Genomic DNA, 16,996 nt, shown 5'->3' on the forward strand with positions numbered 1-16,996 from the left:
GGAGCTATGGGAGGGGGGGAAGAGGAACAACTGTAATAATCTGAACAATAAAGATTTAATTTTAAAAAAAGAATATTAAGAATATTAGAACATAGGTACATGAAAGCTATCATGACCAGGCATGGAAATCTGGGGTGTCCCTTAGGAAAAAAAAAAATAACATAAACATACCACTGGTTTGTCTCCCAGATAATAACTGAGGAAGATATTTTCACAAATTGCCAGTTTCTAAAACACCTTTAAAAAGGAAAACAGAGTAGAATTTGGCCACATCAGTTGCACCTAGAAGGTGGCCCCTACCTATTTGTTGAATGAAAGAAAAAAATTATTGGAGTAATAGCACTAGGAACTTGGGAACTTGGAGGCCCTTGAAAAAGTTTGATATGCATTGCACCACCTGGTTTTCAAAAGCTACTTCAGGCTAAGAGGGAAGGGCGCTACTCGGCTGTGCATGTGACAACATACAACTGCCTTGTCAGTACAATTGGAGATAACAAAGAGAAATATCTCCATGGTTGGTCAAATGCATTAATCATATAATCTAAACATAATTAAGAGGTGGTTGGAGCCATCTCCAGGCACTGCAGGAGGTGATGCTGTGTCCTGGGGAACTGCTAAGGCACCAGTCCCTTCAGGCCCAGTAAAATCTGTGGGCACATTTTCTAAAAACTAAGCTGATTTAGAGGCAAGTCTTGAATTCTTCTTGGTAGGCGTTGACCATCTGACAAATTCTAATTCATATTCTTGCTGGACCCACACTGGAGGAGCACAGCTGTCAGAAAGTGTGTCCTGCAATTTGCAGTATCCCTGGAGAGGCCAACAAACCACAGAGTGAATTTCTCCTGAATCACCTTCCATGCCCATTCCTCCCCACAGGTGGTATTTGGAACAATTTCACAGGATACATGAGAGGAAGTGTATACTGTCACTGCTTAATCTGTACCAGGACTGCGGTTACTAAAATAGGGGCGCTGAGTGTCCAACCCGCCAACCAGCAGACTCTGCAAGATTAACATCCCATCCTAAAAGCCCCATCTGTGCAGTAAGGCATTTGCCTCTCACCGCCACTGCCCACCCCCAGCCCCCATCTATAATCAAAAGAGGAGGCTAACCTCAAATGTGTCTAAATGGGGAGTGGATATCCATTAAATGCCTAAAAACAGTGCCATTCCGGAGGCCGTCGCTCCCATTGCTACTCAGTAAGTAAATCCTTATTTGTCACTATTTCAATTACAGTGAAAAGTCTTTAAATATAAAACTCATTAAGGGTGACAAGGGAAGACAAGAGGCCCAGGATGCAGTTATTGATGGCCTGTTTCAGCTTCCTGGTGTAACATAAGCATGTGGTGGGAATGGGGGAGGGCAGATGGAATTCCAGTTGTTTATCTATGTGCCTGTTTGCTAACAAACCCAGGGAATTAGCACGTTAAACAAACAAATTAATGAACACATTACAAGGAAGCCTGGAAATGGAGTATTAGCTTGAGCTGAAATGAATACATTCCTTGTTTTTGAGCAAGCAAGGGATTCTATTCATTTTCTAAATATGCACAGCATGCAGATGTGCTAAAAATTGAAATAGCTAAAAAATTAATATTTTGACTCGGCAGCTGCAAAATCCTGTAATATGCCACCCTGCAGCTGTGAGGAAATGACATGTGGTCATCGCTGTATGGTTCTTTCTTCAAATCACAAAGGCTCTGCTTCGAGGATCACTGAGGATTACCCACAATCATGATGGATGGAAGCACACGGCAGTGAAATGACTTATTTCACATCTTTGGAGCAAAGTCAAAAAAGCTTGAAGATATTAAAGTAAATGTGTACTGTCGAAGCAATGGCTTTGGATGTTGGTTTTATGGGGCAGTGACTCCTTAGCTAATAAATAATGACCTATAAAGACAAATTTAGACACACAGTGAGATTTTTAATAATCACCTGTCAGTCGATTAGGTTCTTAATGCAACCACATTAAATGTGTTTGGAAGCGGTTAAAATAATCAGCACTCATAGCTATTCCTCATCAGGAGAAAAAGAAATGATTTCATACCAAAACTCAGGGCCCGTGAAGTGTGCATGGAATTTGAATTCTGATGACATTTTTAAAACCAACAGGGTGTTACTCATGAGATAACTACAGATGGATTCTGGGAAATAACCACGACGGCAGAGTAGAAAGAAGCATCCTCTCTTCCCTTTTGGATCATGACTTTGGTCCTAGCCCATCCCTGAGCTCTTATGAATCATGTGGGTTTTTTGTTTCTTTGGTTTTTTTTTGTTTTTGTTTTTAAATATATTTTATTGATTTTTTTCAGAGAGGGAGAGGGACAGAGAGTTAGAAACATCGATGAGAGAGAAACATCAATCAGTTGCCTCCTGCACACTCCCTACTGGGGATGTGCCCGCAACCAAGGTACATGCCCTTGACCGGAACCGAACCTGGGACCTTTCAGTCCGCAGGCCGATGCTCTACCCACTGAGCCAAACTGGTTGGGACTCTTTGTTTTTTTGTTAGAGGCTCTGGATTAGTACAAAAACCATAAAACAAAACTTCCCTTTTTTTCAGTGTCTGTGGCTTTTGTCTCACCCTGAAAAAAATCACACCCCCCAACTCCATAAAAAACATAACCCACTACAATAGACTTATCTGTAGGTTCTATCTCTACCCAGTGTGAACAAACTCACAAACATGTTGAGAAGGCTGCGGTAAGACCCAAGGAGTCGCAGTTTGAAAAAGGAGGGGGCAAGAGGCACTCTCAGATATACGAGCAAAGCTCTTGTCTCATTTTTGGTGCCAGTTCTTGCTGCCAACAAGGAAACATGAGTCCCACTCCTGCCCATGTAACTAGCCTCCCATCAGTTTATGTTTTACTCTTAGTTTACTCCCATGATAGAAAAATATCCACTTCTATTAACATTCTTGGAACATCAATTGGGTGTGAGGTACTATGGAAGTTACTGTGGGAGACAGAAGCTTAAGCCAGGCTCAGAACATTCCTTTGAGATGCCCATGACAAGGTCTAATGTCAGAACAAAGCCACACCTAAAATGCAATAGGTGTCAAAGGAGGACCAGAGAATATTTATCTAAAGGGAGTAATATTCCCTTTAGATAATGGACTTAGACTTGGATGCTTATTTGATGTTTGTAAGTGGTGCTGGCTGAGAAATCCTAGTTAGAAGGCAAGAATAACATGCACAGGCACACAGGAGGGACAGTGGGGAGTGGGGAGCACCCAGCATAGACAGAGGGGGGCTTGAAACTCAGGGTGACAAATGTATACTTAATGTGTGGGCAATGGGAAACAATCAACAAGTTACCACCATCAAAGTGTTTTCTAAGCCAAAGCAGATCTTCCAAAAGAGTTACCCTCTCTTAGAAAGGAGTGGGGAGAACGTCAGTGGGGCAGAGCCTTCAGGAGAAAGATGAGCTTAGGTTTCTCTCTATTAGCAGAGAAAGGGGAATACATTTAAGAGGCATTGGGAAAGGAGAGTTTGCAGGATATGCAGTGATTAGAACAGGGGTGGGCAAACTTTTTGACTCGAGGGCCACCATGGGTTCTTAAACTGGACCGGAGGGCCGGAACAAAAGCATGGATGGAGTGTTTGTGTGAACTAATATAAATTCAAAGTAAACATCATTACATAAAAGGGTACGGTCTTTTTTTTTTTAGTTTTATTCATTTCAAACGGGCCGTATCCGGCCTACGGGCCGTAGTTTGCCCACGGCTGGATTAGAATGTGGCATGGGGTAGGAATGGGGGGCGAGGGGGGGATTAGATGTAACTCAAGTGTTTTGAATTGCGCTGATTAAAAAATCAGCAGCAGGTGGACAAGACGACAGACAAAGGAAGAAAAGGACCTTGTGGATGGGTGGATCAGGGAAAGGAAGATGGGGTGGGTTTTCTTTGAAGTTTTTTGAGTAGGATATTCCTGTGGATCAGTTGTCCAGCAAGTAGATAAAAATGAGGGCCTGCAGATGATCATCATGTGTGCACCTGGGACAGACTCTAAGGAGGAAACAGAAATGAGGGTCGCATTAAGGTTGTGAAAGACACTAAGGTCCTAGAAGAAAGGGGGTGGGGGGAAGAAGAGAAAGAGGGAGATGGAATGAGTAACCAGACGAGGAAATAACTGACTGGAAGGACCAGCTTATGGAGGTGATGGGGCAGATAGGTTCTGGATCACAGATGAGGGGCCCCCTAGGCAGGATGAGGGAGCTCCTTTCTCAAAGGAAGAAGTGAGGAGCCCCAGATGGGTGGCTCAATTGGCTGGAGTGTCGTTCCATACACCAAAAGGTTATGGGTTTGATTCCTGGTCAGGGCACATACCTAGGTTGTGGGTTCGATCCCCTGTCAGGGCGTTTACGGGAGACAACTGATTCATGTTTCTCTCTCACATTGATGTTCCTCTCTCTTTCTCTAAAAAAAAACAAAAACAAACCCAACAAACATAGAAGAAGGAGGAGGAGGAGGAGGAGGAGGAGGAGGAAAAATAATGAGGGAAAAGAGGCATCTAGAAGAAAATACCAGACATTTGAGCAGAAATGGTGAGTTTGTTGTTGTTGTTTTAATCAGATTATGTTAATCTCCTAAACAAAAAAGAAAGCAAAGATGAAAACTGATCTGAGCAAACTGTGAGTTGAGAAAGAGTGGAGGGTGCATAGGGAAAGGGCATGGTGGGCAAGATGACAAAACATCAAAAAGAGCTGTGAAGAGTATGACTGCCGAGAAGCAGAGAAGGTCGTATTGGAACTAGATCAGGTGATGAAGGCTGATGACAGAGTGACCCACATATGTCCTCTGAAGTGGCACTGCTTCAAAGCCTACCTCTACTGCTAGTAGCTGTGAGACATTGGTAAATTGACTAATGCCGCCAATCTCCGTCTCTTGGGCTATACTATTAGTCACAGGACCAACCTCCTGGGGTTGCAGTCAGGACTAAATGAGATCATGTATGTGAGGAGCTGGAACATAGTAAGTGCTCAATAAACATATCTGCAATAGCCCTGACTGGTTTGGCTCAGTGGATGGAGTGTCGGCCTGCTGACTGAAGGGTCCCAGGTTCGATTCCGGTCAAGGGCATGTACCTTGGTTGTGGGCCCATCCCCAGTAGGAGGTGTGCAGGAGGCAGCTGATCGATGTTTCTCTCTCATCGATGTTTCTAACTCTCTATCCCTCTCCCTTCCTCTCTGTAAAAAATCAATAAAATATATTAAAAAAAACATATCTGCAATAGATCAGATCAAAACTGACATTGATAGTGATGATCATGCATCCATCTGTCACTATTTTATCTATTAAAACCACAGAGATTTACATATAGAAAAGTAGGTAAATACAGCCCTTGCAGTTTTGCTCTCTTTAGTACTGAAAGGATTACTTAGGAATCTAAATTCAGCTGTGTTCTTTAAGCACAGACCCTCAAAGACCTTCTCTGCAATGCAAGCCCTGACCTGCAGTTCTTATGAAGATAACAGTGATCCTGACTTCACTGGGAGCCCTGCCAAGTTGAGAGTTTATAAGTAAGATCTTTCTGTCATTACCAAAGCTAGGTAAGACAGTGTTTAGTATAAAAGTCACATGAAGAAGAAAATACAAGTTTGTTTTAATTTAGGAAGGCCCAATTTAATCAGGTCATGTTCTTTTATTCTGAAAGGGAAAGTTCAAAGGAAAAAAAAACAGCCTTGAAATATTGGATCATCCTTCAGCTGACAGGGTGGCCTCTTAAGTAAAACACAAATCGGGAGAACAAGGAAGAGACAGTCATTGAAAGTCCTGGAGAGAGAGATTGGATATGCAATTCAGAGTTCAAGCAAAGGAGATAGGGTGACAAAATGAGAAATAAGGAAAGAAAGTGCATTGCAAAAAAAAAGAAGATAAGGAAAATAAACAAGCAAGTGTTAAAAAAAAATAGAAGACACAAGAAAATTGAAAAAATATAGAGATAGAAGAATAGGACCAGTTGGAATAAAGTAGGAGGTGAAAAAGCAGATATAAGAACCAAATAAATGAGTCACACTAGGGAGACAGATCCTTGCTATAATTACCTTATGATGCATTAGAAGGTGATTACACCAGACATTAGCTCCCTGAGCATTTAAAACAGAGTTCTTGCAACTTTTCCCAACAGTGTCTCTCCAAGCTACCTTCATACAAGTCTGTATCAATCCATCTTTTAATCCACCAATCAAAACATCGTTCTTAAGTCTCTATAGTGCGGAATCACAAATTTCTATTGTGTGTAATTCTCTAGGTTCAAATCTTGGTTCTATCTTCCAACTTCTGTCATTTTGAGCAAGTTACTTAACCTTTCTGTATGTCAGTTTCTTCATCTATAACATGGAGATCAAATTAGTACCTATCTTGAGGACCATTGCTAGTATTAACTGGGAAAATGCATGCAAAGCGATTAGCACAGTGCTTGTTACATAATGAGCCCTCAGCACAGTCACCTATTATTAGACACCGGGAAACAATCCCTGACAGAGAACAGGCACTCATCAATGACAAGTGCAAGGTAAGTGGTAGAAATAATCAGCACACCAGGAATTACAATGTGGGAGAGACCAAGAGGAAGCTGGTACTCTTAGGGAAGGAATCTGAGCCAGGCCCTGAGAGATGAATGGGTAGGATTTTGAATCAGAATGAGGCAGTAACTGCTACACATTTGTAGTCTTCCAGTTCCAGCCCCAGGAGCAGCTACAGCAAGATGAAGGGCAGTGCCAACCTCCCTCCCCCGCACCTAGAAGCTGCTGTAAAACAGAATTGGCTCTCACCTCTCTGGCTTCAAGTCACTGTGTCTGGAAGCAGAGAGCTGGCACACTGGCTGGCACAGGGCTCCCTCCCAGGTCCTTAATTACGTTCAACTTGAGCTGATTTTTTTTTCATTACTTAGTATTGTAGTTGTGGCAGCTTATTCCAAAATAAGAATTTGTTGCTCTTTTAATCTGCATTTCAACTTTTGCACTACTTTTTTTAGGGCCCTCTTTCAGAAATGATGAAAATAAATGGAGAAAATGGAAATGGAAATAAATGGAAAGGGCTCAAAAGGCTTTTTTTAATGATTTGGAAGAAAAATGTTAACAGGTTTTCTCACCAGTCAACAAATGGCTTCACGCAGGTTCAGAGAGCAAACATTTCTCAGACCCAACACTGGAGGATGATTACTGATTGCTCCTCAGTGCTCTTTGGTAGGCAAAAGAGTCTCCTCAGTAAACCCTCTGCTTGCCCACCAAGGGGAAGGAGGGAAGGGAGGGAGGGAGGGAGGGGAAAAAGGAGGGAGGGAGGGAGGAGGGAAGGAGGGAGGGAGGGAGGAAGTACACAAATTGAGGACTGGTTCATTATTTCATTTTACCTTTAGAGAGTGCCAACAAATTGTTCAACATATTAACATCACTTAGGGATTTCCAAAGATTTTTCTGCAAACCACTAGTTAACTCTGTGAGAGGCTATAATAAATGAAGGGAGGGACATGCAATTAAATGTTTGGGAAACGCTATCCAGCCTCCTTCATCTTAGAGATTCACAGTGCACACCTGTTTATTTAAGGTTCTGAGATCTCCCGCAATAAAGAAATGTGCTCAAGTTATTCCACTCAGAGGTCCCAAATTTATGTAGCCAGGGGTCTGTTTTGCATGCAACACCTACTAACCATTGCCTAGGACTCAAGTCCCGTGGACTACAATGTGGAAATGCCCAGAGCAGTAGTTCTTTACTGACATGTCTCCTTCTGCTTACATTCTGGCTCAGATTTATGAAGAAAATGAATCAGTATTTAAAAAAATTACTGCATAAGCAAACACAACTTTAATCCCCCAGGATTCCACCACCCTAACAAATCAGCTGTTTAAAATTTTCCACTCGTCCTCTCTACAGTATTCCTCTCAGTGTTATCTCCTTTTCTACATAAGAACTCAAAGTATGGCCATTCCACTAGGCCATGCCTCAAAGTCCAAGATGCTTCTATTTTGCTTTTGCATTTGCATATTTCTCACTCATGCTTTCTTTTTAATTTCTATCATATTCTATAAGTAGGAGAAAAGATTTAGCTGGAAAAAAACAGAAGGAGGAAGCACCTAAGACTTTGGAATTTTTGGATAATGTTGCTGAGATGTGTGCAAAATCCTAAGAAAAAAAATCTATGAAGAAAAAACCTGGCTTTCCACAATGCTTATCCATGTCTTCTGTAATCTTATCCACTCCTGCCTCTCACCCCAGTGCATTTATCTCTATTGAAAACCTTCAGTCCTGGTCTAAATCTCACAAACTGTATATTTGCTTTGATAGACTTAAAGGGAAAAAAAAATCCCCACACATATGACATCTCTGTATGTGATAATCACATTAAGGTTATTGGACCTGTTCCCAGGATATGTTTATTCTTGTCTGTGTGATAGATTAGATGTAATTTTCTTTTTTAAACAGCCAAGTGCAATTAAGAGGTCTGTGATGATGATCACAGGTACAGCTCAGATAGATATAAATCCTGTGAGTAAATCCCACCACCCTGCAAATCTCACACATGATAGAGGGAACAGACAGGGCCCTTCCCCGGGGCCTTCACTGTGCCAGAACTCCCCAAGGATGATGAAAACACATTCCCCGGATGGCACTGCCTAGGGAGGATTTTCTTCTGCTTTGTTGATCATCACCAGGCTCTTCTTAACAAGTTCCTGAGTTTAGGTAAAAGTCATTGAAATGTTCCATGAGGTTAACTCTGACCTGACTAAAGCAAGACTTCAGTTAAAAGAAAGAAACATTGCAGCACATTAGGTTCAGGGTAAAAGAAAGATAGCAGATGGGCTCCTGGTGGTTCCAGTAAAACACCTGTTAACTTGGGTCTTCAACCTCCTTCTGGAGGCTCTCCCTGGATGTCCAATAGTCACCCCATATTCAACGTGTCTAAATTCAAACATCTTATCTTCCTAGTCTGGCCATTGGTAGATGGTACTCTCATTCCTCAAATTTACTTGATCAGAAATTGGGAAATCAACTCCCAAACTCCTTCTCCCTCCACCCCCAGGGTTAAGAGATCAGTAATTTCCGTTGCTTCTCCAGTAAGCTCCCCCTATCCACAATTCTGCTTACCATAGTTTCAGTCACCTTTGGTCAACTCCTGTTCAAAAATATTAAATGGAAAATTCCAGAAATAAACAATTTATTTAAAGAGCATGACTTTCTGAGTAGCATGATGAAATCTTGTGCCATCCAACACCGCCCCACCCATTCCACACTGTCCCTTTAGGAATGTGAACCATCCTTCTGTCTAGCATATCCATGCTCTATATGTTACCTGCCCCAACGTGACTTAGTAGCCACCTGGGTTATCAGATTGACTGTTGTGGTATTGCAGTGTCTTGTGTCCAAGTAACCCTAATTTCACTTAATGGTGGCTCCAAAGAGCACGAGTAGTGATGCTGGCAATTGGGATATGCCAAAGAGAAGCCTTAAAGCACTTTCTTTATATGAAAGGTATATATTTATAAAAAAAGACATTATATATATATATAAATATATTTCAGTACTATCCGTGGATTGTTTGGTACAATCCACTGGGGGTCTTGGAATGCCTCCCCCACAGATAAGGGGGGAGGGGCACTGCATTAAATCGCCACTATTTGACCATTTGTGCCCACAAAATAGCATCCTTCATAATATCTTTAAAACCTTCAAGAGATCCCCACAGCCTTGATAACAAAGTATGTCCTCCTTACACAGAAAATACAATGGCCTCATGACCTGGTTCTACTTCCTTCTGCTTCAAGTCCCACCACTTCCATGCTAGGGGCTGGCATTCTACTTAACTCTTTGTTGGTGCCTGAATAGATAATATTCTTTGGACCATTTTCTGGAATGCTCTTCCTTCTAAGTCTCCAAACCCCTCTCAATATTTAAAAATCATCTCAGTTATGAAATGTTCTAGGAAGCTTTCTATATCCACTCTACACACACACACACACACACACACACACACACACACCCTCTGGTCTGAGTTGGAGTCCTGTCCCACAGGCTTATCTCATATCCACAGCAATATCATATTCAACACACATCCCCTTCCTTCTTACACTCTATGTTTCTTGAATGCAGCATTATATCTTATCCATCTCTGTATCCCTAGAGCCAAGCACTGTGCCTGGCATGAAGCGTGTGCTTAATAAATATTTGATTAAGCAGTAAATGAACAAATGCATTACAATGCTACAGAGAGAAATGGGAGTTGTTTGGAAATGATACATATTTATTGAAAAAGTAAACTTTGAAATCAATACACTTCCCTGAAGGATGAACAATTGAAATTACTGGTCAAATTTTTCTATACTAGACACTCATACACCTGTCTCTATTCAACAAAGGATATCCAAGTACTAGACAATGGTTATCTTATTTAAAACCAATACTCAATATACCTAATGCCAAGGACAGTCAAAATTTGTCTCTTCTAGCTATTTTAGTGGGACCTGCTCTTCTAGGGATAGGTATTTCTAGAGTCATATAGCCTAGTCCCATGATTCTTTATTCACTGTTTGTTGTTGTTTTTTAATCCTCTCTAGAGGGTATTTTTTTCCATTGATTTTAGAGAAAGTGGAAGGGACAGGGAGAGGGGGAGAAAGAGAGAGAAACAGATGTGAGAGAGCCATATCAATTGGTTGCTTCCCGCATGACCCCAATGAGGGTGGGGAATCTGCAACCCAGGTACATGCCCTTGACCAGAATCAACCCCAAGCCCCTTCAGTTCGCAGGCCGATGCTCCAACCATTGAGCAAAGTTGGCCAGGGCTATGATTCTTTATTCCAATGGTCCCCTATTAACCTTAAAAAATTAATGTACTCCTAATTTACTCTCAAAGAGAGCTCTGGACATTGGAGAAAACAAAGCTCATTAAAAATTAAATGTTTCCAATCTCCTTATATAAACATTTATTTTTAAAATTTCCCCAGCATAAAAATTTCAGGGTGCACACACTGAATGGGTTGGAAATAGGAAAGCATAATGAAGATCCTGCCTTCTAATGCCTCTCTCTGACTCTCATCTTGCCTTGCTCCAGTCTAACTCCCACACAGCATGCACGTTTCCTGCCCATAACACACCATTTTAGTCAAGTCACTGACCTCTCCAAAACTCTCATGACTGTACGGCCCACAAAATTCCATCTAATTTTTTTGGCCTGAAATTCTGGGTTTTCTATACTTCGGTTCCAACTTAAATTTCCCAACTGTTTCATCTACTATGCCATCTACAAACCATGTTCTTCAGCCAAGTTGGATCTCACTGGCCGTGAACAGCCCACATGCTCTTCCACGGTGCCTGTCTCCTGGTGGAACCACACTCAGAAAGTCTGCCTGACCTCCCTCTGTCTAATGTAATCCTAGCTATTCTTCAGGAAGAATTTTAGGTCCCACCTCCTTCACAATGCCTTCCATAGCTTTTTCTTCTCTCTTCTCTGAACTTACATAACAACTGGTTTTTGCCCTGAATTCCAGCATTTTTGGTTGCAACTTTGCTCTTCACAGTTCAGTCTTTCTAGGATATAGGCTTTGGACCCCAATGTCTATAGCAAAGGTCATGTGCAAAAAGGAAGGAATCCCCAGGACCCTGGCACCATCGGCTATACTTAAAGCACTGCCCTTGACTTGCTGTGCCCTCACCATCAAACTTGACAACTGAAATATCAATGCTGTCTCAGACTCAACATGCCTGTTCATGTTATAATCTAGACCAGCCGTGGGCAAACTACGGCCCGCGGGCCGGATCCGGCCCGTTTGAAATGAATAAAACTAAAAAAAAAAAAGACCGTACCCTTTTATGTAATGATGTTTACTTTGAATTTATATTAGTTCACACAAACACTCCATCCATGCTTTTGTTCCGGCCCTCCGGTCCAGTTTAAGAACCCATTGTGGCCCTCGAGTCAAAAAGTTTGCCCACCCCTGGCTCTAGACACTCAGCCATACCTCCTACTGTCCAGGGACAAGCAGTACAGCCAAGTCAATCCCTCTAGCATGCATCCAGCCTGATTCTGGCTTTTTCATCTTTCCCACTTGCCCAGTAGCATCCCAAAATGCCTCTCAGGCAAGCCCTTCAGAGCTGTAACAACAGCTGCACAAGCAAATCTCTTCACATTTCTCCTAAATTGAGAAAAGTGGGTCAGGAAATAAATAATGACCCACTAGCCTATAATTTACTTTTTCCAGACTATTAGCTCTTTGGGAACAGAGTCGTTGTCTTATTCAGCATTTTTTAAAAAAGTTTTTTGTATTCTGAGCATCTGGCCATTAGTAGACTTTCAAAGATATTTGCTACATGAATGAATGGATGACCACAAACACTGTATGGCTCTTTCATCATTATCCAAACTTCATGCTGCTCTCCTAACTTATTTCTTTTTGAGATCTGGGTTCTAAATGAGGAGGAATAAACCCAACTCCTGAGGCAACTGATTTACTTTTGTGTTAATTTCTCTAAATTTTGGTGCTGGAGCTGATGGCAAAGGTTCTCCATAGCAAGCCAGGAAATAGTGTAGACAAGAGGGAGATAGTCTTCAGAGAGATTGTGTTGAAAATACATTTTGCTATTGTAAGCCAAAGTGTGCCACGTGCATGGATGATATTATCATGACTCCAATCTCCATTCATCTGAGATTCTAAATTCTTTCAAAAATTGCAAGAGTATTATTAGAAGATTCCATTTGAATCCACTATTATTTACTAAATGTCTGATAGGAAGCAGTGAAATGAGTTCCCAGATATGAAATAAATGTCTCCTGAGAAAAGAGCTCTTCCTCAGCTGATAAACAGGTACAAGAGCCGTTAAAGCTTGGAATGAAGAACCGCCAGCCTTTGGCAGTGGTTCTGAGACTCTGAGGAGGTATCACTCACCAGCACAGTACCCCATGAGGTTGAGGAACTGCTCTTCCTTGCAGCTGGTCCTACAGTTTCCACCATTAATAGTGACATGAGGGTGACAGGAAATGCAGTCAGATTCGGATGGGCCATGGCACTGCCTGCAGGTGGGGTGGCATTCTAGGGGGAAAAACAAGAATCAGGATGGGAATTAGCAGCTCAGCATGTAAATACATGAAATATTTTATGAACTCCACAAATTATATTCAGAACACAACTCAAATAACTGCTCATCTTTTCTTTCTTTTTCTAAATATTATTTTTTACTAATTTCAGAGAGAGAGAGAGAGAGAGAGAGAGAGAGAGAAACATCAATGATAAGAATCATTGATTGGATGCCTCCTGCACCCCCCTACTAGGGATCAAGCCAGAAACCAGGCATGTGCCCTCACTGGGACCTCCTGGTTCATAGGTCGATGCTCAACCACTGAGCAACACTGTTCAGGCAACACTACTCATTTTTTGAAGATTCCTGATCAAGCCTAATATATCCTTAGGCCTGACCAAGAGAATGCATTTTTGGAGTCAATGAAAATGCCATCCATGAATAGAACATGGATCTAGAACCATAAAAATTCGAGTAACTGGCCACACATTCCAAGGGGGCCAGCATGACCATCCCATCTAGGGAAATAAGGAAGTGAAGATCAAAGTGACAAAACAGAAAAGTGAGTGGTAAGACTCCCCCGCCCCAAAACATCCAGATTCAAAGGCAGCAAGGTGGAGAAAAGAGGGAGACTTTGCTTCCCACAAACTCCTGACAGGCAAAGGGGAAACCTTCTACCGCAATGGATACTGAACCTTCTCACTAGAGTCAGGTGGCACAACTTGGGTGCCTGTTTTAGTAGCAATACTCCATTAAAGTACAGAGAACAGAAAAAGCCCTCTTTCTGGAGGTTATCATGAGCTGCGTTTGAAGTTCAATTCCTTAGACAAAATCATGCCAAAGTTATGTTTTCCCCAGAAAAAAACACCAAATTCACAAAAGGCACTACACTGGAAGAGAACCAAGTGAATCACAGTAGGTGTGGGCAATAAAGATAAGGATGGCAAGGAATAAAAGCAGGTTGCAGCTGCAGCTGCGTGCGCACTGCCAAGGCAGCAGCAGGAGTGAGCGCAGAGAAGATGTGAGGATCTCTCTGCCAAGGACCAGGAGGTCTAAGCATGTCTGGTTCCAAGAGGAGGGGAGCTGGGTAGCACTTGCTGGAACTGATGACAAAGAATTCCCTTCTGGCACAGAGCTGGTGAAAAGCAAAGGCATGGATTTCAAATAAAATCACCTGCTTCTCACTTCTTCTGGCAAGAGACCAAAAGAAGATAAGAGAGCTACTCAGACTTTACTCCCCAAACCACTTCACACACACAAACCACTGGGCTAGTGTGAAAGTGCAGGACAGACAATGGTTTTCAAGGACACCACCAATGACAAACCAGAAACACTCCCCTCTGAGCATGATAGAGAGTTTAAAGGGAAGCAACCCGTCAGGGGCCTGGAGAGATTAAAAAGGTACTTGGAAGAAGAAAATTTCAGAAGAAATATCATATTGATCTTCAATCATCTAAATCGGTGTTCACATTAAATTTCCTCTTTGGAGTTTGAGGCTAGAGGAATCTAACAAGTATTAATTTATCTTTAAAATATTTTACAAATTTACTACATGCTTTTCGACTCTAGAAATACATGTAATACAATTTCATAACAGTGGGCTTTTTCCTAGAAGCTGGTGTCAACAAGTCTATTATTAGAAATAAAACAGTCATCATGATAGAATGTGTTTAGTCTTCTTTTCCCCCTGTAGATACAAGAAAACACAGTGCTACAATGAGGTGCTTACATTTTAGCATTTTGTCAATTCCAATAAAATCCCCGCACTAATCTCAACTAGTAATTTCTAGACTCTCTGTCACTGAGACATGAAAGTGCTCTTAAAAACATATGGGACAGTCTCTCTAAAAAAAACAAACAAAAAAAACACACATATGGGACGGACCTGTCATGGAAAAAAATAAATACCTCTCTCTTTGCTTTATTTTATTTTTTAAAAATCTTTATTGCTGAGAGTATTACATATGTCCACCACCACCACCACCACCACCACCACCACCTCCCTTGCCTTTGCTTTATTAGGCTATAGCCAGGGGAAGTGGGGCTGAGAAGTGCAGAGGTCACGCCCAATGCCCAAGCCTACACAGATGCCTTGGAGCCTGCCTTCACACCCATCCCTCACTGTATGCGCAGGGTAAGCTGGTTCTAATTCGTCACTTCCTCCATGCTTCCTTACTGGAAGAACTGAATTTCTCTTGTTCCCTTTACTCCTATGAGTTCTAGATAGGGACTTACAACCCAGCCCTTAGTCCCATGGGTATGACAATGTTTCTAATTACAGTGTCTGGCCACATTATAAAGACAAAACAGGGGTACAGGGAATATGCCCCAGCATGTCACACACTCACCTGTACAGCTGCCTTCCTGGTTAAAGTACCCATCCGGGCACTGGGAGAGGCACTGCCCCTCCATCAGCACATGGGAAGGCCAGCAGGCTGTGCAGTTGTGTGGGCTCTGCCCTGCACACCCGAAACAGGATTGGTGACAAGCTGGGAAGACAAAGCAGAACAGACAGTCAGGAAAGTTGCCATATGACAAGTGTGGGTGCTCTGTCTCTCCCGTTAGCATTCCTGGGTTGAAACACATTCTGCACATTCATTTCAGTTTCCCAAGGACACATCTCACACACTTCTTTCTAAAGGCCATGTCCTGCAAAGCAAGCATCTGTGGCTCTCCGGTTAAATAAGGCACAAATGCCACAAAGCAGAAATTACTATTTGCAGAGTCACACATTTCTTTCTTCCCAAGTTCCCATTCTCAGAGAATGTCAAGTAAAGAGCAGGAAGTCATAAAAGAGGTCTCCCTTCCCCCAGGACAGCTCCTCCACCATCACCAGACAACGAGCTGTTGATCAGGCTGCTCAAAAATTAAAGAGGACTGGGGAAAACCAAGATGGCGGCATAGGTTAACGCCGGCCCCCCTACTAGGGATCAAGCCAGAAACCAGGCATGTGCCCTCACTGGGACCTCCTGGTTCATAGGTCGATGCTCAACCACTGAGCAACACTGTTCAGGCAACACTACTCATTTTTTGAAGATTCCTGATCAAGCCTAATATATCCTTAGGCCTGACCAAGAGAATGCATTTTTGGAGTCAATGAAAATGCCATCCATGAATAGAACATGGATCTAGAACCATAAAAATTCGAGTAACTGGCCACACATTCCAAGGGGGCCAGCATGACCATCCCATCTAGGGAAATAAGGAAGTGAAGATCAAAGTGACAAAACAGAAAAGTGAGTGGTAAGACTCCCCCGCCCCAAAACATCCAGATTCAAAGGCAGCAAGGTGGAGAAAAGAGGGAGACTTTGCTTCCCACAAACTCCTGACAGGCAAAGGGGAAACCTTCTACCGCAATGGATACTGAACCTTCTCACTAGAGTCAGGTGGCACAACTTGGGTGCCTGTTTTAGTAGCAATACTCCATTAAAGTACAGAGAACAGAAAAAGCCCTCTTTCTGGAGGTTATCATGAGCTGCGTTTGAAGTTCAATTCCTTAGACAAAATCATGCCAAAGTTATGTTTTCCCCAGGAAAAAAACACCAAATTCACAAAAGGCACTACACTGGAAGAGAACCAAGTGAATCACAGTAGGTGTGGGCAATAAAGATAAGGATGGCAAGGAATAAAAGCAGGTTGCAGCTGCAGCTGCGTGCGCACTGCCAAGGCAGCAGCAGGAGTGAGCGCAGAGAAGATGTGAGGATCTCTCTGCCAAGGACCAGGAGGTCTAAGCATGTCTGGTTCCAAGAGGAGGGGAGCTGGGTAGCACTTGCTGGAACTGATGACAAAGAATTCCCTTCTGGCACAGAGCTGGTGAAAAGCAAAGGCATGGATTTCAAATAAAATCACCTGCTTCTCACTTCTTCTGGCAAGAGACCAAAAGAAGATAAGCTTCCCTTCTGCAGAGCTGGTGAAAAGCAAAGGCATGGATTTCAAATAAAATCACCTGCTTCTCACTTCTTCTGGCAAGAGACCAAAAGAAGAAGA

At 42.4% G+C, this 16,996-nt stretch overlaps 1 protein-coding gene across 1 annotated transcript in view; it reads right to left on the reverse strand.

Annotated features, from left to right (window-relative positions):
* FRAS1 (Fraser extracellular matrix complex subunit 1) overlaps positions 1–16,996 on the reverse strand; it is a 466,232-nt gene that overhangs the window by 200,034 nt on the left and 249,202 nt on the right. Inside the window, exons 19-20 of the mRNA XM_014544766.1 lie at positions 15,358–15,498; positions 12,880–13,023 (exon numbers count right to left, since the gene is read on the reverse strand). Of these exons, the coding sequence (XP_014400252.1) occupies positions 12,880–13,023; positions 15,358–15,498 (285 nt within the window). The remainder of the gene's footprint in view (positions 1–12,879; positions 13,024–15,357; positions 15,499–16,996) is intronic.

Source organism: Myotis brandtii, unplaced genomic scaffold (genome assembly GCF_000412655.1).
Source record: "Myotis brandtii unplaced genomic scaffold, ASM41265v1 scaffold111, whole genome shotgun sequence".
Taxonomy (NCBI): Eukaryota; Metazoa; Chordata; class Mammalia; order Chiroptera; family Vespertilionidae; genus Myotis; species Myotis brandtii.